This window comes from Cygnus atratus, chromosome 1 (assembly GCF_013377495.2).
Source record: "Cygnus atratus isolate AKBS03 ecotype Queensland, Australia chromosome 1, CAtr_DNAZoo_HiC_assembly, whole genome shotgun sequence".
In the NCBI taxonomy this organism is placed as follows: domain Eukaryota; kingdom Metazoa; phylum Chordata; class Aves; order Anseriformes; family Anatidae; genus Cygnus; species Cygnus atratus.
The window spans coordinates 53,297,645-53,323,743 of record NC_066362.1 but is presented as its reverse complement, the minus strand read 5'-3'; the positions used below and the strand labels follow the sequence as shown (position 1 = coordinate 53,323,743).

General features: G+C 35.1%; 1 protein-coding gene across 3 annotated transcripts in view; it reads right to left on the bottom strand.

Annotated features, from left to right (window-relative positions):
* PPFIA2 (PTPRF interacting protein alpha 2) overlaps positions 1-26,099 on the bottom strand; it is a 335,557-nt gene that overhangs the window by 142,239 nt on the left and 167,219 nt on the right. For all 3 annotated transcript variants that reach the window (XM_050715798.1, XM_050715803.1, XM_050715800.1), the window contains one exon: positions 21,477-21,539. In XM_050715798.1, coding sequence (XP_050571755.1) covers positions 21,477-21,539 — 63 coding nt within the window. The remainder of the gene's footprint in view (positions 1-21,476; positions 21,540-26,099) is intronic.

Here is a 26,099-nt window from a genome sequence, read left to right as displayed (position 1 = left end):
GGAGCAGTATGGGGTGGTTTGGCGCTTGGGGACCAAGGGTCTTGGGTACCAATTGACCAGTCAGGATGAATATCAAGAATTCAAAATGAGAATATAATAGACAGAGAAGAGTGCATAATTGGACAGATTGGAAAGCCTGTTTTCTGTAGGGAAGAGAAGTTTAACTGGGGACATTGCTCCAATAAGCAAAAGGCTGTTTGGTATAAAGACGTGAGTGATTATTCTCTGTGTGCATTGAGAGTGGAGCATAATCAGGTTATATATTGCAGCTAAGGCCTTTGAAGGGAGTACTAGGAAAGCTCTTTATAAGAACAATTAAGCAACCAAGCTGACTATACCATAAGAGTGTAGTGACTCTCTTTCAGTGACAATTCAAACAAACATCTGTGAGGGTTTATGGTCTCATCTCAAAGAAAGAGATAAGGAATAAATGAATAAGGAATAAATGATGTTTGAAAGACATTTCCATTTTTGAGTCGATGACAATTAATCCATACATATCGTTTCACTACTGTGAATTCTACTTTATCTTCTTCTGGTAGCTCCCTTAACTGAGATGACTACAGTACATATTGTCTTCTATGTTGAAACTGCATTTATGGATAGCTCTTGTTTCTATCGCAAGATCACTTCAGGAAGGATGGCATCCTGTGGGAGGAATGCAACATGGAGCAGGGGCAGAGAGTGACTGCAAAGGAGTGGCAGAGACAACGTGTCAGGGACTGACCACAGCCCCCATTGCCTGTTCCCCTGTGCCACTCAGGGGGAGGACATAGAAGAGGATGGATGCGGGGAAGGTGTTTTTCATTTGCTTTTAGTTTCTCACTGCTCTAGTCTGTTAGTAATAGGCAATAAATTATTTTAATCTCCCTATGCTGGGTCTGTTTTGCCCATGATGACAATTGGTGAGTGATCTCCCTGTCCTCATCTCAACCCTTGAACCCATTTCATTGTATTTTCTCCCCCTTTCCCTTTGTGGTGGGGGAGTGAGAGAGTGGTTGTGGTGGAGCTCAGCTGCCCAGCTGGGTAAAACCACCACATCATGCCAGAAATACTCAAATATACATATGGTCACCTCATATAAATGAATATATATGAAACATACATAAAACAATATATGAACCAGACTAAAGTTTTGCTAATTTAGTTACGTAACTTAGGTTACTCCACCTAATACTATTCACGTTTCTCTGTAAAATTGAAAATTCAAAACTGGGCAAACCCATATCTTATTTTGTTTTTAATTAGGCTTAATTAAAAATATTTATAAGTGTATGTCAAAGGCCTAAAATCTGAAAATTCCTGGCATCTGAAAACTCTTCTCCTCCTGCAGCTCCTATTGCTACCTAATCTTCACCTCTGTTCAACCTTCCATCCCCCCCCTGCACCCCTCCTTTTCCCCTCACACGTCAGGAACATTTGGGCTTGTTTGAAGTGTAACTGTCACTTTGAAAAGTCTGGAGATTTGCTGATCCAGATCTAACCCTCTAAATGAAAGCTACACTTCAAACAAGCCCAGTTGCCTTTGAGGTGCTGTAGAGCTACTGTTCCTGTTTGAAGTTCATTATCTTACTACATCACTACCGATTCAGTACTACATCTGTCTTTTCTTACTACATTGTGTCTCCAGATAACTAAATAAACATAGATGATATCTTTCAGAACAGGGTATACATAACAACTTTGAGCTCTTCTATTCAGAAAGCCTAAGTTTAGGATTACATCTATCACCACAAGATCTGAAAGAGTCATATGAAGGGGAGAGGAAATAAAAATTTACCTTTCTAAGGTTGTGTTTTAGTAAAATACATGCACTCTCACAAACACAAATATACAAACGGCCTCCTGAGTACTTTTTCCAGATACATTTAAATATCATGGCCCTCTATACTAGACTACAGTTTAGTCCTTGCTTATCACCCTTCCTCTGAAATCACAGTGGCTCAAGTGAGGAGAAGAGAAAACATGATTTTAATGATACTGATCTTCACAAATCCCAGTGTATGTGCAACATAAACAAACCATATTTATGTTATGCCTCCCCTGTGAAACAGAATGCATACAGACATATTTTCTATCTGACCATAGATACATGTCTATCATTCACTGTATAGAAACACTTCACAAGCTCTCTTTTTGTATTTTACTGTATAATCAGTTGATTTGTATTTTTCCAAGATGTGTTAATCCCTGAGGTTCAGAAATTAAAACAAACAAACAATCAAACAAGCTAACATGTAAAAAAAATGTATTTTAAAAACATATTTTTTCCACTAAGTATTTACAGGATATTTCCATAAAAAAAAAAAAAAAAAGCTATAAAAATGACAAGTAAACATCCCAACAAAGGCAAACACCACAAATTTAACAGAAATGAAACACCTGTTTCAGATCATGCTTATAACTGCCAGCTAGGGTGAAACGCATTACTACTATAACCTCACAAATCTTCTCAAAGGTGTTTCTATAGCTATTCATAATGCAATACTGCTAAGTGAGACAAGATCCTATCTTTGCTAAGCTGGATGTTTGTATTTTTCATGACAGCCAAAATACATAACTACACAATGCAACTTTTGCCCTGGTACCCCTCTTTTTGGAGCCTATGGGTGCAGAAATCAATCTGAATTAGAGCTATTAGAAAAAATATATATATATTTTTAAAAAGTTAGTCACTAGCTGCAACCCATCAATTTCTTGAGGCTTATTTATAATTGTGCAGCACATTGATTTAAAAGGCAATTTTTTATTGTATCTGGTTAAAGAGCCACAGTTCAAGGCCAAGGGCAGGTCTCACCTGGCGTTCTTTCCTCCATTTATAGCCAGGATGATTTATTCTGGTACCTTCACCAGCCTCATAGCAGTGGATGAGATAATACTGTCACAACATGACTAAATACCAGCGCTCACAAATGTGATCAGGATTGTACCTCTGAAGTATCCATGTTATAGGAGCCTTATATTAATCTCTGTGCTTGCTCTAATAAACCGATAAGTAATTAATAGCTGATAGCAATTAACAAGCTCAAACAGCTTATTCTGTCAGGTCTTCAAATGTGGCTAATGCTTTCTTTGATGAGCAACTGGGCAAAAGGAGGAGATAAATTTATAAAGAATAAGCTGGAAATGCCTATTCAGCAAAGCAGAAAGCAAATAAAAGTAAATAAATAAGTAAAGGAACCTCCCTTCACTCATCAACTACTTGGTATATCTGATAAAAAAAATTTAGTCATCTCAGAAAGCTGCGAAAAATGCGACAAACTTTTACCAAACAAAATTAGAAGCAAACAAACAAGGAAATGAGGGCATAGCATAATTTAACACAAAATATGAATAATATATAAATACGACAAGTAGCATTAGCTGGAGAGATATTTGCAATCAAGATGACACTAAAAAACAGTCAAAAGTTGAAAGCAAAATTTAATGGATGACAATCTTTCCAGATGAGAATTTCTTGTACTAGATAAAGGTGAGTAAAATCGAAGTTTCTTGTTTGCATAAATTACCACCAAAACTTTACAGTAAACCTTTTACGTTAAATGTAAACATTCCCTTTAGTTCCTCAGTAGAAGGGAAAAATCTCTTATAGCTGTAGAGAAATATTCCAATCAAGAGAAATGAGATTTAGTACTTTTAACATGAAAAAGAAAAAAAAGTAGACAATAAACTAAGACTATAGCATTTTATCATGCCATTGATAAACGAAAATAAATTTCTCAGTAATAAAAGCAAGATTTTTCTGAACAGGAAAACCAAAAATCTTCAGAAAATAGTAACTCACTAGGTCCCCATTATTTAGAGAATGTATGTGCTTTGCAGCTTAAAACAAAGCAGTGGGACCTAGTCGAGTGTAGCAAAGATTATTAATAATTACAGCAGTCATGCTATACTATATTTTGTAAATTTTTATTTAGTCCTCCCAATCTGAAGCCCTGAAATCTCTGTCATCACAAAAAGGTAATTGCCTGGCTATATACTATATTTAGTATATAAACATCACACATTAATTTACCAAAATATCTTGAATATATCCCTGCTCTTGCAGGCAGACATCCAATTTAGCACTTCTGTTTATGCTGTTTAACAGAGTCTGTGGTGAGAAGGAAGTAAAAGATGCAAGAATCCTAGCCATATGAAATGAAGAAAAAGATATCTCTAAAGATTCTTGTTCCATGCCAAGGCCTACATCGTAGCTGCCACTAAATCCCAGATGTGGCCATGCACCTCCCACCTTCAGCTCTCTCACAAGTACTATCTTATAGACTGTCTGCAAGCCATCTACAGGTAACCTGTCAGGCAAAATCCCTAAGCCACTTAACAGTTTGGAAAGCTGATGGCTCAGTGTAGTATGACACTACTCTGGGCAATGGACTCTGTACGACCTGGACCCGACTGATGAACTTTATTATCTGAATGTGTAGAAACTCTGTAAACAGAGATGCAGATATACTCTCTCAACAGGAAAGAACTGATTATGAGAACTGATTTTGAAACCTAAATAAATTTATTTTCCTTTTATTAGATAGGTTATGTAAAACTGTATGATAATCTGAGTACAAGGTCTTTGCTAGATCTGCAATTAACAGTTTGCTTAAGAACGTACTCCTAACTTAATTTTTAAATATAGGTGAAAAGTTTTACTTCTTTTAGCTTATTCTCTAAAGGCCTTCTCTGTAATAACTGGATATTTTTTCACAGGTTTTTTTTTAAATTTTATTTTTTTTTATTTTAACATTTAAAAACAATTCTTTGTATTAGTATCAAAGAACTAATTATTTAATAAAAACAATTATTCATATGGTTGATTTATTCTTTACCTTTCTATATACCATATTTCTGTGCCGTATTTCTGTTTATATCTCTATTTCTGTTTTTTCTTTTCTATATACCATATTTCAGTACTACATTTCTGTTTGTTTATTGATTTTTCTGTTTTATGACATCTTTTATGTATTCCAGGAGATTTGACTAAAAAGGTGTATTTTACAAATTAAATGTTTTTATTAGCTGAATTCGGGTGGCTTTATTATCTGAACATGGTCAAAGCTCTCTCCTTCGAACTTAAGAAAAGAGGTAAATGCATGTATGATCCACTTTCTTTTTTCTTCATATTTTGTTCTTCCAAGAATATTTGCTGTAATTTGCAACATGACTGATTCTGTGTGACTGATCAATGAGCTTCTACAATGAAAGAGGCTCAGTAAAGGCAGGCAAGAATGATGTGCTTACAAATCTCAGAAAAGAACGTAGGAAGTGGCCACAGCTGTCATAAAGGGAGCTAAACTTATCTCAGTACCAAGGGTTGGCCTTTACTGTAGATGAATGGCTTTATCAGTTGAGTAGGTCAACTGGCTATGTAAATGGCCTTCCCTTAAATAATTAGAGAAAGCATTGTCCTCCTGTGCCAACCAGCCCAGCATGAGGGAAGAGGCTCAGCCCAACATAAGAATATAAAAATCAAACAACCAGCAAAATGAACTTGGAAGAGAGCAAAGGGCTTGAGCTGGCTTCAACTCATGTATGTATTCTTCCCCAGAGACAGGGGACGTCCAGTGTCATGGTGGTGAGCATAAAGAGATTGGCAATGGTTACCACATTTCAACTGTATATTGCAATTGCTTATGTTCTGATTTCAGTATATTGCTGTATTTTCTAAATCAAAATCCCATGTACTGACAAATACCTTCAAATAAGTAAATTTGGCATTAACCATTAAACCCTCCTTCTGTGGAATACATAAATGAACCTGGTCAGAGAGTATTGGGCTCTGAAATTCTGAGAACTCAGCAGCAGCAGAAATTCAATAGCTCTTACAGATTTCTTCAGTTCTTTAGAAACTGATGATATCATGCAGGCACAGGTGCAAAATGTTAATTTATGTTAAGGCTCTACCAAAATGACAAAACACGTGACTACATTATGGATAGAGTCAGAGTTTCAAACCATATGAATAAAAGTACTGTTCTGAGGGACTGTAAAATGTTTCCAGAAATCTCGACTGCATTGTCAAACCACTTAGGAGTAACAACATATGAATGATTCAGCCTCAAAAGCTTTTTCCATGAATTGAGTTTTTGTTGAGTTGAAATAGGTTTCTATGGCAGCAGTAATGTCATAAATGATTCCCCATGGCTTAAAAGTACCAGGCAGCAATGCCTCTAGCACCTACTGCACTATTTTCAATCAAGAAAAGAATTCATGCTGGGACCCAGATGACAGATGTGCATCATCAGCCATGTCCTCCATCAGATCGGTTAAAGTGGCAAGGCTATCCAGGTCTGAAAGTTAGTCCCTCATAGTAAATCTGGCCAAACTAGATCCCAAGAATACCTTAATATTTTGGGAATTTTAAAAAAGTCATCTGCATTGTGATAACCTAAATCCAACAGCTAGATTCCTTCTCAAGGATGGAGTTGTCTATTTATCTAGTTGGGATTCCTCTGTCCTGACTTATAAATCTGACTTCAGATGTCTCTCTCAAAAGTCAGTCAGACTTGGAAGTCTAAACCAGTAAACTTTGTTTGAAGGGACAAGAACTAAACTTTCACAATGTGATAAAGAGAATTGGTGCTTTCATGCCCTTTGAAAATATTAAGAAAACTAAATATATCCTCCCATAGTATAATACTTTGAAGCACTATCTCATTAAGGTCAAATACATTGAGCATTTCTGTCTGACCCAGGTGAAAGCAACCTAACTTTCCCCTCAGTCCTTATGTTCTAACATTCCATACACAGAACAGATTTGTTTCATATTAAATGATTTATATTAATTTGTTCTATCAATATGCCTAAAAACAATACCCCAAGGCCTATTATTTCATCACAACATGTGGTTTGAAACCAGAGAAAAACATGGTTTCTCTCTGAAGGAACTTACAATCTAGGTATAAAACAGAAAACAGTAAATTGCCATGGCTGAGTCAGAGACAATGTGACAACATGACAGATAATTGGCTTCAGCTACCTACTGTGTAATCAATTTTCCTGATAAATCAACACAAATGATAAAAGATAGACATCACAGTCACATGGGATGACAAAACAGAAAATCCAGTGGAGAGCTGAATTAAACACTTTCATATGGTAGAATTTACAGCTTGATGGGTCTGTACTGAGTGTGCTCTCCTTCAATGTTTTTATTGCTACCTCTTCCTTTATAGACTCTTGGGTCAACCGCTTGGACCATGCTACCTGTTGACATCAGCTAACTTTTCAGTTGGTGCTCTCATTTCTATTATTTTTCTCATTTTTAGGTAGAAGCAACACCATGAGTGTAATATTCCTCTTTTTCCTGACTAATAGTAAACTCTTCTTTTTTAGAAAAATGAACCAACTTTGAAAAGTGTATTAAATTGTAAGCAGGAAAACAAACAAAATAATACTAGAAATGTGAACAATAATCAAAACTGATGGGAGTTAAAAGAAAAATATGTAAACAATAGCTAACTCTCATAAGTAAAAAAACAAAACAAAATAAAACACACAAGCAAACAAACACAAAACAAATTAATCTCAAGATAAGAATTTCAACAACACAGAAGTAACGTCTAGATTTCAGTAATCTTCTACAGTGGAATGACATAATTAAAAATGTGTTTAATATTCAAGTAAAAGAATAGTATATGAAAATAGCAATGAAGAATGTAGCAACAAATATATTATTGCAAAGCATATGGGCCTTCTGATAGGCTTGAGAACTAACAATGCATGTTTGTGTGGTGGTTTCACCTTGCTGGGCAGTTAAACTACACCACAACGGTTCTCTCACTCCCCCTCCTCAAAAGAAGAGGGAGGGAAGAAGACAGTATGCTGGAAAGAAAATAAGGTTCACAGGTTGAGATAAGGATAATTTAATTAAAGGGATAAAGAAGAAGAAGGAAAAAGGAAACAAACAAAACGAAACAAAAACAAAAACAACCAACCAAACAACAAACAAACAAATAAACAAAACAGACAAACAAACAAACAAAAAAAAACAAACAAGCCAAGGCTGCATGGAAGCACAGAGAGAGAGAAAAAATTATTCTCTACTTCCCATCAATGAGTGATGTTTGGCCACATCCTGGGAAGCAGGGCCTCAATACACGTAGCGGTTGTTGGGGAGGACAGATGTCTTCATAATGAGAGCCCTCCCTCTTCTTCCCCATTCCCCCCTTTTATTGCTGAGTGTTACACCATATGGTATGGAATATCCCTTTGGTCGGTTTAGGTCAGCTGCCCTGGTGATGTCCCCTCTGCACTTCTTGCCCACCCCCAGCCTCCTGCGGGCTTGGAGGGAGTCTTGGTGCTGTGCCAGCAAAACATTGGTGTGATACCAGTTCTGTTCTAGCTACAAGTGCAGATCACAGCACTGTATGGGCTGGTGGAGGGAAAGTTAACTCTGTCTCAGCCAGACCCAGTACAGTTTGTGTAGATGAAGACCGAGGGAACAGCAGTACATTCTTCTATATCCCACCAGAAGCTGCAAGTGAAAACTTGAAACACTTCAAGAGTAGAGGCAAAATGGCATAGTCTGGTCAAAACTATGCTAATTACGCTTTCTCAGCCTTCAGAATGTGGTAGCCATTGCCAAATCGCTCAGTGTCTTACTGTCTCTGGTTCATATCAACTCCCAAACCAAACCTGCTTTGGGTGAGAGCTAGTGGTCCAGGAGGTAAATTGTGCTGGGTCTGCTGTAACAGCTTACTGCTATGGATGATTGCTTCCAGCCATGGGAAATTTCCACAGTGTAGCTGTAGCTTAGCGTGCTTCCCCTCCCTTTGGGTGCCTTCTGGAATAAGCAGCAGTGTACATTTATGCCAGATACAGAGGTGTCTGCTGCCACAGCTTGTGAATCCCAAATTGCAGTGCGAATTGTCTATGTGGCTGGCATAATAATAATAATAATAAAATCTACAGATGGCTGGTGTGCCATCTGGCTGAGTCTTCGGACTGAAGTTGTCTTGCAGGGGGTTCCTGTCCCTGACACCCTGACTATGCTAAGAATTCCTGAGTGTTTACCAGTGTTGCCCCTTTCTTCACTCTCCTCCTGGTCTTGAACTTGGGCAAATGCTCTTGTTGAGGCCAAATAAAGTTCATTTATATTATCAGAGAAACCTCATTTAATTGGCTGACAGCTGCAAAGTGCGTGATTTAATGGGCTGAGGAAGAGATGTGGTCAGCAGATGATCTCATTCTCGTGTGCAATGGAAGAATAAAAGCATGTTATTTACTAGGTGTCATATTTTAATAAATAGGTAATTTTTCATGGGAAAAAAACAAGGCCTTTTTTTTCCAGGTACACTAATAAATGAATAACTGCAAATGTGTCATAATTTTTGTCATATGAGAATTGGATATTTTAAAGGGGTGATGAGGAAGTGGATGGGATGAGATACCTTTGGAGGATTTTGGACAAGCTAAAATACATGCAAGTCATACATTCATAGCTCCCCAAAAGGGAATTTAAACACAAAATAGTCCCTGAAACCTCTCTTCATACTCTGTAACGCATGTTTCTTTGCAGGAGAAGCTACAGCTACTGCACACTAAAACTGCCCCCAGGTGTATGCTGCCTGAATAGATGGTCCTGGAGTTGCAGCTTAAATGAGATCTTTAAACCAAACCACTGTAAGAGCACAGATTTGTTCTCAAAGGGATATACAAACTGAACATTAATGGAAATGTTATGTTGTTTGTGAGCAGGAGGTCATAAGACTGGACTGTCCTATGGAAGAAAACAGCACAAAGGTATCTAGTAGGTATGTGGTATGTTCCTACACTTGCCCCTAGGAACAATTGTTTTTCCTATCTGTGAATAGCATACTTGTTTCTGGTGACTGAGTAATTCACAGGATTGAAATGGACTATCATTTCCAGTCTTTTCACGTCTCCTGGAGAAAAAAAAAATGGACCTAACATGGACGAATTGTGTCTGCAAAATATAGTTCAATACAGGCTATGTCATAGGTCTCACTATATAACTCATTTTATAAATACTAAACATATTATGACTTCTTAATCCTTTCTCTGCCCTTCATCTGCTTTTATCAACTTCATTTGGCTTTGGGTCTGAGTTAGAAGAGGTGTAAATGCATTAGAAAATAAAAATAATGCAAGACAATCAGTGTGACAGCATAACCTGGAGTTAGAGGCACACTTCCAGCTCCAGTCCATGTCATTTATGACAAATTATATTATTTTAAATAGCCACCCAGGTAAATCACATATTGGTTAACGTTACCTAATAGTAAATATCTTGAGAAACTACATCTTTTCAAAGTCTGTATTTAAGAGTATAGCTATCAATCAAAACTGATTCATTCTCAAGATAAATATTGATTCTTACCCAATATTTTAAAATTGATTGAGCTGAAAAAGTGGTTAGTACTGTATCTATTTTCTTCTGCTTAAAGTGAAACATCAGAGAGACTGTTTATGGAGCAAATAAAAATGTATTATGAAATTTGAGTCTAATATTTGAGAAAGAAAACTAATTTAAACACAGTAATGATTCCTAACAAAGACTCATTAATGATACTTGCCTAAAACAAACAAACAAAAGAACAAAAAAACTTTCCCAAACTAAATGGAGATATAAAACTCCTTTTGCCTGACAGTGAGAAAAAGCAGACTTTCTAATGTGAGCTAGGATTAATAATATTTAATTTAATTATAATAAAAAGTAAACTAAAATAAGTTTATTTCTTCAAACATATTTTTAAAACTAGCATTTTTAAAACAGGAAGTTATTCATTTTATGTCAAATTTATTTTGATTTCTTGCTATCCATTTTTCAGAATTACATTCACACTACTCTAGAAACTTAGAATCACACGAGTCTTGAAAATTCTGCTGCTTAATCTCCTAAAAACTAAGATCTGAAAATTATTCTTTTTCCATCTGTATAAAACTTATCCCAAACTTAAAGAGTTTGCTGGTCCAAGTGCAAGAATAATAAAAACAAGGAGTACATCAATATGCATCAAAATCCAGAAATTATGGCAGCAAAATTTGTTCATTGTCTTTGGAATAAAAAGTGTATGTTTAAGAGAGAATTTTAATGTGTCTGGCAGACTACAGGAGGACTTTCTAGAATTATTTTCATAAGGCTCTTTTCTGCTCACTTTTCTCTAAATAAATGTTTCCTTTTGTCCTTTCTGTTTAATTTTTAAATATTTCCCTCATTTCAAATCATCCACCTCTTCACACTTTTCCCTACCCTATAATTATCCTTTACTGTATAATTATGTTTTTTACAATGTAAAATACAAGATAGGAAATAAGAGAGTAAAAACCTAGTTGATGGTAATAATTTAATATCATTGGGTCTGTAAGATGTATAATACAAAAGTGCACATGCATAGATAAAAAGCACATATTTTACATACAAATAATAATTGTATGTAGTAAACATCAGAAAAATAAATGATGGATGACAAGTTCTCCTAAAATAATTTTGTTCTTGTGTTCTTTACCTAGATTAAATGTAACAACAATTTAAATGGAAAAAAAAAAAAGAAAACTTTCAAAATTTGCTGTACTACTACCCAGATAACCTTTAATAGGTCTACTACATATGAATGGAAAAGCAATGGTCCAATTCAAAGGTCAGGTGAAACCAAAACTCTACAGATTATATTCCCACTTCTATTTTATTGTAAACATAAACTACTTTGCACTATAGCAGCATTAGAAAGTAACTGTAACACTGGCAGGAGAATTTCTCTTAAGGAATTTCGTTAAATGATGTGTCATCATGGCCCCTCAGATAAGGAAAATAAATATGCTATATTTGAGATATACAGTTTAGAGTTCTCACAGTATAGATTTTTTTTTCTTCTTGGCATCTCCTCTGGGAAACTGAAATCAAGTTTAATCTTTGCCTTAGTATTATATTTAATCATTATTGCCTAAAGCATTTATGCATTTCCAAGTAAATGACTTCCTTGAGGCACTGAAAAAATTCAAAACATAGTCTTTTGTGTAAGCTTTTTCCTCTGATCCGTCACATGCAATATTAGTATGCTTTCCAATTATTTCTAACTCAAATCTGCTGAAAGCATGAAACAAGTGCTTAAGTAATACTGACCTTTAAAATAATTCCTTTTATTTCTTGGGGCATGTTTGTTTCTTCTTAGCAGACAACTATTAGTGATTTAATAAACCAGAACTATTGGCTGAGGAAACAATTACAACACAATTTCTTTCTAGCCACTTGAAATGTAATATATTTGTATGTAAATAGAATTACAGTAAAATTCTCTTAGAAGAGTGCAAGAGTGTCTTTTTGGTGCCAATACCAGGATTATGCTTGTCTATAGAAGTGCTTTGTGCACATAAGCCACCATTATACCATCATTTATGGTTTCTTCTATTGGAACTCAAGGTACTTCCTGAGGGGGCACATCTGTCGTGCTTCCACCCTCCCTCAAGATGTAGACACGAGATATCTTTCTTGTGAAAACTGACACAGTTCCACGAAAAGTTTTCATTTCAATAATCTGCTTTTTTTTTTTTTTTTTTTTTTTTTTTTCCATCTGGGAGAGCTACGTCGTTGAAACCTTCCTTCTCTACTTTATGTCTCGTCAGCCCATCTCACTGTCTCACAGCCACCAGATCCTGTTCACACTGGTGTCTGCATCCAGACTCCAAGCTTAATGTTTCATCATTGTTTTCCTTCCCCTTCCAGTCCTAGGCTGCCTTTTTCAATCTCATCTGTATTTCTTTCTAGCATGGGATTTTTCCCCTCAAGAGAGCTTTCTTCTCTGCCTGCCCTGGGTTCCAGCAAAGCACAACAGCAGCGAGAGAAAGACTCCCAGATTTATTAAGCAGTAGCTGTGCACCAAAAGCAAGAGAGGCCAGAAGACCTCAACAACAATATTATGTTTCAGCATTGATCATCATTAATTATTAGCAGTACTGATGTCCTAGCTCTAACCTCATTATATCATCAGGCAAATATATTTTTTTTAGACACTACAATGATTTTAATTTGAATTCTATGCATAGCTCTAACAGTAAGCATGTAAGCAAATCTTAAGATTGGGCTTTCTGAACATCTGTGGGGGACATGTTGTCCTCAATTTTATTCTCAGACTCTAAACTACTGTTATTACTAGAACTAGAAACCACAATACTAGCAGCTACTGTCCATTAAAATGAGAGAAGTTTTGTATTATGGGATTTAGATCAAAGGAACGCTGTTTTAACTCATTAAAACAGCTGATTTCTCTGGTTACCTGTCAGACATACAATGCTTTCTATCATCTTCTGAGGAATTTAGATGCATTTACATGGATTATAGCTACATTTTTAGAAACCATTTCCAAATGGTTTTAGAAACCAATTCTATTTTAAATCAAATATCCCTGGCATCATATTCATCTCAGCTACATCTATGCTGGGGAAAAGCTACTTTTTCCATTTGCTGGGTTAAATTGTCCCAGGCACATCCCCACTCAAATCAGCATGGTTTGTATCTCTGGTCATTGTTTCCAGGGAGAGGAACACCCAGGCACACAAGGCAGGTGGGAACAGCAATGTGCTTTGATCACAGCTGTGAGCAGCAAACAAGAGTCACAGGGTAACATGAAGACCCATTGAACACCTGAAGCACAATTGTGAGATAACCCTTGTGTTTATATACTTCACCACATAAAGATACAATTTGACATTCTGAAAGTTTCGTACCAGGACAACACTGCTAAACTGTTGAACATCCATATTAAACAGAAGAAGCAAGGACTGATGCTCTATGAACTTACTGTTTATTGTCATTATAGCCTGCAATTTGGGAACATTTCATCTTATTGGGGTTTGAGAAGTATTGTAGATGGTGAGTAACATTCCTTTCACAACTGACTATTTAAACTTCCAGGAATCAGTCAACATCTTTAGCAGTTATAAAAATGTACATGTAATTAAAGCAAAAAATAATGGTGGTATTGTTTGTGGAAAAATAAGCCTGCGATTTGATGCACTGATCAGGCTACAAGCAACCAGCGTTAATTCTTTTTTATAAAAATTAGAGCTGAAGATGTTTAATCAGATGTTTACATTTAATTGAAACATCAGCACATTAACACTATTTAAAACAAACAAATACACACAAAAGATTATGACTAAGAAGCTGCTAGATATCTCAAATAGTTCAAATCCTAGTCTCAAATGACAGTCTGAGCTTTTTACCACAGACTTTCACTGATCACAGTGAGTGGCAATTATCCATGCCTTGAATAGATTAAACATAACTTCACATTGTAATGCTAACAAAATCACAGTACATAACAGCCATGTGGCAAAGGCAGATAAATAAACATTTAAAAGGATTTTCTAAATCCATTTAGGCTTATATTTGCCAAGAAGCACACTAGTCATTTTTTGAGGATAATTTCTTCCACTGTCTGATTGGTCAAAGGGACAGTTTTGACCTTTGCTGGTTTTGTGTTTGGTGGCTTTTTCATTAGGACCAGTAAGAATGCTAGGAATGTGAGAACGTTAGAATGTAAACTTCATTTTGATTCAAGATGGTGTGAAAGTGAATACAGGGCCTTGAAACTAAATAAAGCTGAGTTGATATTATTAGAAGTGGATGATGACTGAGACTGCTAGCAGCTGCAGAAAAGAGTCAAACTCTCTTTCCAGCCCTCTTAACTCAGTATAAAAAGTGGTCAGGAAAGTCTCAGCAGTAACATTTGGGCAAATGGCAGAGTAACAGAGCAAAGGGATAAGTGACATTCTTATATCCTTGCAAAAGAATTTGCCAATTAGCCTTTGCCAAATGAGGTAGTTCTCAGTCATTACCAATTAGTGGCTCTAATGTACCTGTTCTCCAAGACAAATGCCTATTCCTTAAGAGCTGAAAGCATCAAGGAGCATCACTGTTAACTAGAAAAACGCATTACATCTCTGCCTTGGGACAATATATTCCCATCTGTATTCTGGTGATTACATTAAGATTTGTCTCATTATTAATACAGAGGCAAAACATTATCAAACAACCAAAATAATGCCTAAAAGCTAGACATTTTCACATTGGTTATAAGGTGGACACGGGCAGCGCTCATACCTGTTTGTAGATTTGAGTACATGAGGGATGCTTAGCATATGGCTACACAGGTGAACTGTGTGCAGGTGCCCTGGCAGTGTCAGGGGGCTGCAGGGCCTCTGTGAGGAGAGACCGGGGCTGCCCCGTGCCGGACATGGCTGGTTCCAGCCAGCTCCAGTGGCCTCACCACAGGGCTCATCTGGGCCCAGCAGCCACCCTGGGGGCACCTTGGGGAAACTATTTAATAAAGAGGGAAAAAGAAAGGAGGAGAAAACAAAAAGAGCAAGAAACAGCAGAGGGAATGGTATGGTCAGAAGAGGAGGAGGTGCTCCAGATGCTGGAGCAGATAGCCAGCCCGTGTGGCCCCCATGCACAGCGGGGAGGTCAAGGTCAGCCCACAACAACGTGAAGCCTCCCAGGGCACCACAGACAGGGTCCTGGGTACGTCATACCTGCGGACCTGCTCAGTAAAGCTATCTAGTAGCATCCAGTTTCTGTGAACCTAGGCAACGCTTTTTTAATACACTTTTGTTCATCGTTATATTGATTTTTAAGTGGTTTCCTCTCCCAGGGTACAACAGGTAAGCTATAAATTGGTATGCTGTAGTTGGTAACAGATCTAACCATATGGCATCGAGTCCGTTCCTAGTGCATATTAAAAATCAAAATTAAAAAAGTGTGGAACAACTCAGATATCATCTGAGCATTGTTCCTTGTGAATTGCTTGTGAACAGTGCTACAGCTCTTAATTTCTGATTTCCGTTTTGCAATGTTTAATCTCTCATATCACTGGAATCAATGCATTGGGACTGTGTCAGTCCAAACGGCACAGAAACATGTTGGAGTGCTATGCTGGGACACAGTCACTGTCCATGTCAACATTACCATGGGTGTGTGTGGTCACACACTTGAGGAACAGGACAGCATGCTGTTTCTAAGACACATATTTGCTAGCGACACATTTCCCCATTTGTAGTGCACTGCTGCTCTCTCTTTCTACCTTTGGATTTAACACACTTGGCACAGCTGGGCAAATGGCAGATCTGACAGCTAATTGCCTGACAAGAGGTCTACACCGTGCAATTTGCTGGCCCTGTGGCATGGAAATAGGAGATGACAGCTAAAAACTTAGTGTCATGTTAAAAATATTGTCATCGGCAGTGAGAACTAACTGAATTTGCTTTTCTGCTTAGAAGTTTATTTGTTAATGAAGTAACTCCTAAAATCAGAAGTACAGAGTTTGGATAAAAGCTTGAGAACAGAAATCCACTTTTTTTTTTTTTTTTTTTTTACCCATGGATAAAGTAACACATCTGAATGCTAACGGGGTCTGACACCTGAAGGTGTGCCAATCACATAAAATCTGTTTGTACCTTCAAGAGGTAGGCCACTCTTTGGTAAATCCCTGAATCCTGTGAAGGCTGAAAGAGCTGAAGGTGTTCAGCTAAAAGGTCAAGGAGCTTTCATAGCTCCCTGACAAAGGTTGGAGATTTCAATTATGTTTAGGCTTCTGACTTTTTGTTCCTATGTCCAGTAGTTCTGGATTATTATTTTTTTTCCCCTCTCAATCTCAGAAACATTCCCAGGACAGGAAAAAAAAAAAAAAAAAAAAAAAAAAAGATTTCAGCTTTTCTGAAAATAAAGGCATTTGGCTTAAATGCTCAGCCTATTCACATGAACATCTTTATTTATATCAAAAAAACACGGGAAATGCAGTTTCATTCTCATTTAAAATATTTTAAGGTATCTGTATTTTATCAAAGCTTTCTCTCAAAGCTTTCTCTCATCTCTCTTCCTCACTGTAACCATCCCCTCAAAAACTTTAGAAATAGTGTAAAGAATTAAGATTGCTGATGAATGAAAAAAACATTTTAAAAGACATTGCATAGCAGTAGAATTTGATAAAGCATACGCAAACTGCTGTTTTCATACAGAACTTCTGTATAAAATATCTCTATACATGCCATATATCTTGCCTAAAGCCATAAGACACTCAAAAACATTTATGTTAAAAATTTACTCTCATTAAGCTACACAACTAATAAAAACATCTGCCCAAACAAAGCAGCCCAAATCACATACACTGGCATTTTAAAGGCTCTGAATTTCCAAAGTATTTACTTTCAAACTTGTGAAATCTCTGTCAAGAATTCTTAAGGTGTGCATCCCTTTAGACAGAACAAATGTGTCTTTTCCATGGAAACAGTAGCAGAATGGTGCACTGTTTTGTACTTGTTCGAAATGAAATAATTAGTTTTGTTTTCAAATATATACAGTGAAAGATGTTTTATTTTATTATACAGAGCACATTAACAGCTCTCACCCTTCCTCCCCCCCCCCCCTTTAAGTTCTGCTGTCTTGAATGAAGAAAACACAATGTTTAATACCTGCCTTTTATATTTTGTTGTTTACATTTTTACTGTTTACATTAAGGAGCTCTAAAGAAGTATTAATACCCCTATTTTGCAGAATCTCAAGGTCACACAACTACAGCAATTGGATCTGCATACAAAGTGTCTTGGATTTGTTCTGACCATTAGCTTGCATTGTTTCCAGACATCGAGTAATGGCATAGAAATATCAGAGTACGCTAGACTGTTCCATCTAAATGACTCTATATCCATCACTGATGTCCATCCAGGCATATTAGAACTCATGTGAACTCTAAGAGTATATCTACAGAAATTACTTCTTATCAATAAAAAGTTTCTTGTTTTCAAAGTGTACAGCAAATGTATTAATTGTTCAACAGCTAATATATAAAAATAATACACATGCACAGATATGATCAAGGTTTATGATATCTTTCTTGCATGAAAGAGAGTAAGTGCTTCTTACTTTCCTACTAAACAATATGCAAGAGAAGGGAATAAACTGTAATAGCATATTACTATTGTCTATAATATAAATTTCTTCACTCAGCTTTTCTCATGTAAACAATTTATAATAATGAGAAATAGAATACAGAAAGTTTATGTGGTAATAAAGGTAAATTGAGGCCTATAATGAAGACTGTAAAGGTGTAAACTTCACAGAATAACAGCATGGAAATTATATTTTTTCATTGTGGAAAACTGCCCACAAAATTTCACCTTAATTCCTCATAATTTCTGAGTTCTCAAATTTGAATATATAGCAGTTTCTTTTTGTTGTTAAGTTTTATTGCAAGCTCTGCAATGTATTTCTACGAAGTAAAATAATGTACTACAGTCTTTATATTTAAATAGCTTCTTAGTTTAATTATTAATATCATTAATAGATGTTACTTAGGTGTAATAAAGTGTTTTTTTCATGTTTTAGCATACATGACTCATGAACAATACATTCTATATTAATATGTTAATATAAAAGTGTGCTTGCAAAAAAGTCTAAGAAACTGTGCTTTATTCAGTAATGAGGGACTTCATAAATGGTTCTCAAACATCAAGAGACTATAGGATTTAGGAATGAATAAAAAAAAGTCAATTATTCATGATTTTTTTGGATGACTCTTTTCAGTTACACTATTTTTTAAAAACTGAAGCTGGATCTGCTTTTGTATTTGTTACAGTGTCCCAGGAGGATCTTGTGCCAAGAGAAGAACATGTAAAGTATGTTCTTCCTTCCCTTTCTACCCTGCAAGATGCTGGGTGAAGGGGTAAGTGCATACTTCCACTCTTTACCCTTGCTGCAGGCTATGTGTTTTTAGATGACATGTAGATGTTGGTAAGGAACATATTCCGTCTCTGAACCAGAAGCTTTGTTATAAATTCAGAAATATGATAAAATAGGAAATAAATTTGCAGAGTTCAAGTATAAAGATCATCTGCACAAGATAAACTTTCATTGAGAATTATTTCAAAATTTGAAATAGAAAAAATACAATATGTCCTCATTAGAAGTCTTCAGAGTTAAGAATTTGGTTGCTTCCACGCATTCATACAGTAAGAATCTAATATTAGATCTCGTGGCCAATTAAAAATGGCTTTGGGTGAAAGTAAATAACAATTGAAAGAGATTGTTTCACACCATTTGTGAATGATTTTCTCAGCAGGAGAAAAATAGTAGTTTTAAGCGTGAAAAGTTTTATTTTCAGTGTTCACACTAAAAGTGAAATCTAGAATGTGAACTCACTTTTTTATTAAAGAGCATTTAAGACTTTTTAGTTTGTGGAGAGAATTCAGAGGGAAATACTGAAGCCCAGTCTTCCAATTGCATTGCAAGATTTTTCACTGTTATCCAGACAGGAATTACATTTTTTTCCAAGTTTCAGCTTTGAGACTTAATGTCTAGTTTAAGCTATTCACCTAACCTACTGATTAAGTTAAGAAAAAAAGACCATTCAGTCACAATTCCTCCGTCATTTTAAGGGGATGATTCTTGAAATGGTGTACCTTGTTTTCTTCATTGGAAGAAGCTGTATCATAGCTTAATTCACACCAGTCTTTTAGAGGGCTACAGCTTAGTGAAGTAAATTTTGCTATAAGTAACAAGTTAAACTGGGAAAGCAGAGATTGTATTACATAATTTTAATAACCTATAAGCAAGATGTCTAAGCCAACATGACCTTTTAGATCCCCTTTTTAGTACATGGACAAAGACTGATATTTTCAGAGAGCTGACAGGTGATAATGACTCTAGCTTCCACTGTCTCTGGAGCAGAGACAACTAAATTAAATTTGACATTAAATTTTAGGCAGGAAAATCAGAAGATGCAGTTAGAAGAGCATGTAACAAATTCTAAATTTTATTCCCATTCTTGTGGATTTTGATATATTTCTTTTTGGAGGAAAAAAATAAAAATAAAAATTACAGGAGTCCAAAGAGAATAAACTACTTTTTTTTTTTTTTTTTTTTTTTTTTTTTTAAAGGGGAGAGGTATCATTAGGAACTGTAGTTTACAATGATGGTTCTTGTGAATTCTAAAGGCAGGAATAAGGACATTCTTGTTCAACACGAGTTAATGAATCCCATACTGATTTTGGTGGTATTGAATATAATCCAAAGAATGAAAAGGTAATCTATGTGATGTTGATTTATGTCATTCTTTTAAGAAGCATCTATTTAGAGCCTGTCTTAATGTAATTTAAAATAATAAAATAATAAAATGCCCCAAACAACTCTGGAGTAATGGTACATACCAAAATACCTAAATCTGAAATCCTGCAGTTTTTCATACTTGTGAATTATTGTCTTTCATTAAAAATGGTACTATTTGCAGACTGAAATGCTAAGATTGCCCTGCCAAAGTTAAAATCATGCTGAAAATCTGGAAGAGATTGGGGATTAATCATATATTGTATATTGAGGGTCTTTTTTCCTCTGCACATAAGCAAGCCTGAAATGAATCTAGCAGTACAAATCATAGTCAAGAAGTTATTGTATTGGTCCATTCAAGGGACGTATCCAGAAATCCATAATGATTCAGGCAGTCAGATGCATTATTTTCTCATATTGTGGCATAAAGAATTTCTCAAACATAAACTTTCCAGAAAAAAAAAGAGTAAAGTTTATTATTTTGTTTGTTTGTGTTTGTTTTACTTTTCCAGGTAGTGTGGATGAACTAAGTTCTTGCCAATATTAAATCACAGTATTTTTTCTCTTAACTGTATAGTACTTGTACTTTGGTTATATGTTTTATCTTAAAAGAACTTAAGGTGATGGAAATATTTATCCAGATCTCCTTCTGACAGTTCCCCTATAAATAAGATATTTTTTAGCTGTAAAGTAAATTACTAAACACATTACATGATAAAATGGTTTCTATATAACAAAGAGCTAAAATATTTTCTCAGCAGTACATCCCAAATTCCCATTCATGTTACCCCATTAATGTATACAAGCTCAATTTTGGCTCAATGACTTTCCATTTTCTGAACAGATTTAGTAAAAAATGATACATTACCTATTATACTACAAGTGAATAAATTGCTTTTTCTGTTAAGAAAAATTGATTTCTTATTCTGTTTTTATCAGCAGTAGTAACTCTTCCTTTCTTCTATTTTAAATCATAGGATATATTTGTTTAAGCAAGAAAAATGAAATTACCTTTCTTCCAAAATTAGTATTACACATCTTCATATTAAAATCCAATTTAGAACAATGTTAAGTAGAATAAATATAGCTTCTCATTGCTTTCCTCATTTTGTCTACTGCTGTTCTAGTCATTTCAACTGACAAGAGCATTGAGCTGGGAGAGAAGCAAGGTAAATTCAGAAGGAACTGTGAATATATTATCATTGTCTTTATTTAGTAGTGCCATCAAATCATATAGAAAAATGACACTAGTTCAGTATTTTTATAGGCTGAGACCTCACTTGTAGTACAATATTCAGTGACCCTGAAATATATATTATGAAGTAACCTCAAGATGCACAAGCTCCCGTGGGCAACAAAATATCAAATTCACATAAGGATGTTTTGCATTTAAATTATACAAAAATCCAAGATATGTAAAACATACATTAGGGCAGGATATGGTCCTTTGAATGTTATTCTCAATGCTCGTACCAGCAGCAACGGTCATCTGAAAAAGGGATTCAAAGATTCTGCTGAATGGAACAGAATTTTGTAAAGTGCTACAGTATATTTAAATTACACCATGTTAATAAGATGAATGTTATTAATTGTCATTCAAGCAAGCTGATCAGAGAGAAAAAAAATGTGGCTCAACTGACATTCACAAAGAAAAAATTAAAAGTATCGTTACATCTCTTGGCTAATATAGTGCCGAGAACAACCAAATATTAAATCATTTGTGTGTTCTGTACCGTGCTCTGCAGAAGTGAACTCTGACACATTGTCAAACAGTCAGATAACTGTGGATAAATAATTGTACCTTGATGGCTAGCTTTAAACTGAGTTCCCTACCTAAAGCAAGATAGACCCCTTCACAAGGAAGAAGGAAAGTAGGATTTTCTCCCCCAAATTACTCAAATTTAACCAGTTTATGGACAGACACACAAGAAAGTAGTAAATCGTAAGGAAGAATTTACCTATTAAACAGATAATTTTTTCAAGCTGACTCAGACTTCTCTATTGTACCAAACAATCATAATAGTGGAAAATAGTATGCAAAAAGTTATATGTTGTTAAAAATCTGAAAGTCCCTTTTAAAGAATCTTTTTTAACATTAAATGCCATTTTCCTTCATTTTACATTACCTTTTCATGTATTTTTGCAGAGCCCAACATAAAAAATTATTCTGTAGGCAATCTAACTAGGTTACATTCCTTGAGATCTCAATATTTACTTTAGAGGAAATTAACAGCAGAATTTTTTCAAAAAGTTTTAGAAATACATTTTAGACATCTGGTTCAATCTACCCTGACTGCCATCTTAGAAGAAACAGTTGTAGACTGTTTTGACCAAAACTTTATTTCTGTGACTATTTACCACCTCACTTCGGTAAACCTGGTATTGATAGAGTATATATATATATAACTGATAGAGTTCTGAATAGACAGTATTTTTAGAGTTCTGAATAGGCAGTATTTTAATATTCAAGCATTTGTAATAGCACCATATAACATCTGAATATACAACATAATGCAATGTGGGTTTTATAATGACTTTACTGTTATAACTTAAGATGAATTTAAACTTGACTATGTTGTGCAGGAAATTAAAATGTGCATGTTTTCAGTATTTTTAATATTAGCCACAGGCATGTATGCATCTTTCTCTGTCTATGAAAAATATTGCCAATGCACCTCACGTTATGATTTTTAACAATTTTTAAATATTTGAAAGCACTTTAGACTTTCAATGCTTTAAAGTATAATTATGTTATTAGTGGGAAGAAAAAGAGTAAATCTGGAATTTTAAGCAAAACTCCCAATTCTGCCATTACCGACAAATTCTTACATTGCTTGTCTCAAATTTCCGTTCTTCAAATTCACACCCTTAAATATTTGAAAGCATTTTCATAATGCTTTTTTATTGTTTTTAAAGGAAATTTCACTTCATACAAAGTAGCTACTTTTGAAAAGAACATTTCCATGCAAAGCAACTTTGTGGCCAACTCATGGATAATGTTTAGACGGATTTTCAAAACACTGTTAATCCAGAATTTTGTAAGGAAGACACAGCCCACATTATGTCAGCATGACGATGTTTTAAATGAACGATATCTCAGCACAACAAAACACACACATTATGAACTTTATGTATTCAGTATTTGTCCTGTACATCTTTCTTTATTACTAGCCTAACACTCATTAAATTTAATTTCAATGTTTTTACATATGCAACTATTAAAAAAAGTTGGAAACACATGCACGTGGATTAATGTGTAAATTATTTACACACTTATTGCACATTGATTTATATACATACAATATGTACACTATATATGATGTTTTCTGACAATTTTGTCCTTTCATGTGAAAAGGAGGACTACTGTATACTTTTGACTGCTGCATCTGCGCTGTTATCTAATTCATCTTTTCTGTACCTAATTGTTTTAACAGCACTAATCTCCAAGTAATCTTAGCAATTTATTTCAAATTATGTTTTAAACATTTCCCCCTTTTTCTCTCTTGGAAAACTATGATGAAAGGTTTATTAATGAAAGGTGTAAAATTAACAGTGCTTAATTCTAGTAACTAATAGGTTTAAAGTCCAATATTTTGACTATTCAGGCCACGAAACTTTACATAACTAGAAATGAGTGATCTCTGATCTTTCAATGATGTAAGGCTGTTTTCTTACAGCTATAGTAATTTCCTATGCAACCATATTCATGTCAAGTTCAAGAGAAGAGAACTGAAATAAAAATGTTCAAGAAAAAGTGTGAAACCTGTGCATTATTTCTAAAATTGTCTTCGAACTATGTACATTAAGGCAAGTATATTTTGTCATATTCAAATTTTGAGATACCAAATTAATGAATAAATTATGCAGTATAAGTAATGCGGCAATTCCCATCTCATGCATGTTGATAAAATATTGATTCTATTCAAGAAAGCATTTAATATTATAACACCTACTTAGTACTTTGTAGTCTAGTGACTATAACCTATTAAAATTAATATTAATGAAACTTTCTATTACAGCTTGTTTTTCCTCTTGGAGAAAAATAATAAGCATTAAAATTTATCAGAGGAGATAGCTGGGTTGACAGGGAGAGAATCCAAAACCAAAGCTCTAGAACATGTATATGTTCTGGCTTGGGATGAGTGCTTCAACTACTGTTTGCTGTGAACCGCATACACAGGGACAGATTTTCAAGCTATATCCTAAATGGTGGACCCTTTCCTCTCTCTGCTGGGTTTCCATATAAAAAAGCCCTTTGTGAGGCTGTGGCACATCTGAAAAAAAAATAAAAATTATGGAGTGCAAAAAGAAAAAGCATCACCTGCGAAAAACCCTCTAGGTACACACACAACCAACCTACACCTCCTGGAGTGTCCATGACTGCATCAGATGATAATCATGAATAATGACCCGCATGTCCACCAAACTGGCCTACATTTCACAGCTAGATGTGAACAGTGAGAAGGATATCTGAGACTACAATTTCAATCTTCTGTGGAAGCACTAAAATAAAATGCAGTTTCAGCTAATTCTGTAGACTTACCTGCTAGAAATAGCTGAAAGTTCAGTAAGTCTAAAACAGTCAGAGTATCTAATACTATTATTCCTGAGCTTACAACTTGTAGCAACTTTATTTTTTGATCTGGTTAGTTACATTGGGCTTTTAAGTGATCTTCCTGTTTAGATCACATGAAACAAGACATTTTCCTAAATACCCACATCATTAGAATCCAAACCTTCTTAACGAGTCTCCAGTCAAAGCTTTAGTAAAGTAGGAAATTCTGCATTCAGTTCTGATGTGACCAGTACAGCATTTAATTTCAAGGTGAATTCCAAAATAAGAACATGTATTCAGATTTGCTAGCATAAAAAAAGAAAGTCAGGTTTCATAAACAGTGGTATTCAAAGCTGTTGCCAAGTTCAGAGGTATTAACTGAATAAATCTAATTTGTTGGTAGACTGAAGAAATCAGCGAATTTCTTCAGCGAATTTTTGAAGAATTGGTAAGAAATCAGTGCCCTATTCTTTAACCTCTGTAGCAGGTATCTGACCATTCAGATCTGCTTACTGGAAAATTAATGATAATTCTGCTCTCAGAGATAAAAATTCTCCTTCAGAACAATATTTGGTGCTTCTTGACAAGAACTTTTGTGTGACCTTTCTTACATCATTCGACAAAGCCTAAAATGCTATTCAAGTATTTTAGTCTATTGAAAATTTCATTCACTCATATTAATGAGTGAAAATAGGCAAAATCAGAAAAGAACTGTTTATTTCTTCATGTTTATGTCATCTCTTTGTGGGGGAGCTAACTGAGGTTAGAAAGCCATCTGAACAGTCTTCAAGGTAAAAAGCCCAAAAGGAACAAACTAGTTACCTACTTTCTAGAGCCATTCCCATGAATAATCCCCACTTTCACAGTACATAAGATACAATATTTCAAGAAGTTTGTACTTCATAGTGAAATTCGCTACCTATTCTCTACAACAACCATCCCAGGACACTCAGACTATAAAATTAACCTCAGCTAAGCCTATCCTGAAGAAATGAAGCCTATTACACATACAATCCCATTCAACCAACATGATTACTTCAATAAGCAGTACCTTCAACTCATGCTGAAATCAGTTTAATCTAGACTCAAATGATACAGCCATTTGGACAAATGCATACTAATGCAGAATCTATAGTTTTTCTTTTGTTTACTTGCTTTTTAAGCATAAGATGAACTATAGGTCATATTAAAAAATAGACAACTGTCATTGCAGTTGAAGACCATATGGTCGTCACTGAACATCATGGTGCATTACATCATAGATAGATCAGACTTCTCTGATATCTGTGACAGTACAAGCCTATTCTAATAACTTTAAAAAGTTATGTGGCCATGTGAATTCACAGTAACTAAGTAGATGTCATTCATATTGCCTGATCTAAAGAGAAAGGTAAGTGTCATATCCATATGCTGGCAAATTTAATAATCACAAAGGTATATTTTAAAATTCACAGCCTGAATACTGGATAACTTTCTGTGACAGTTATCCCAGCA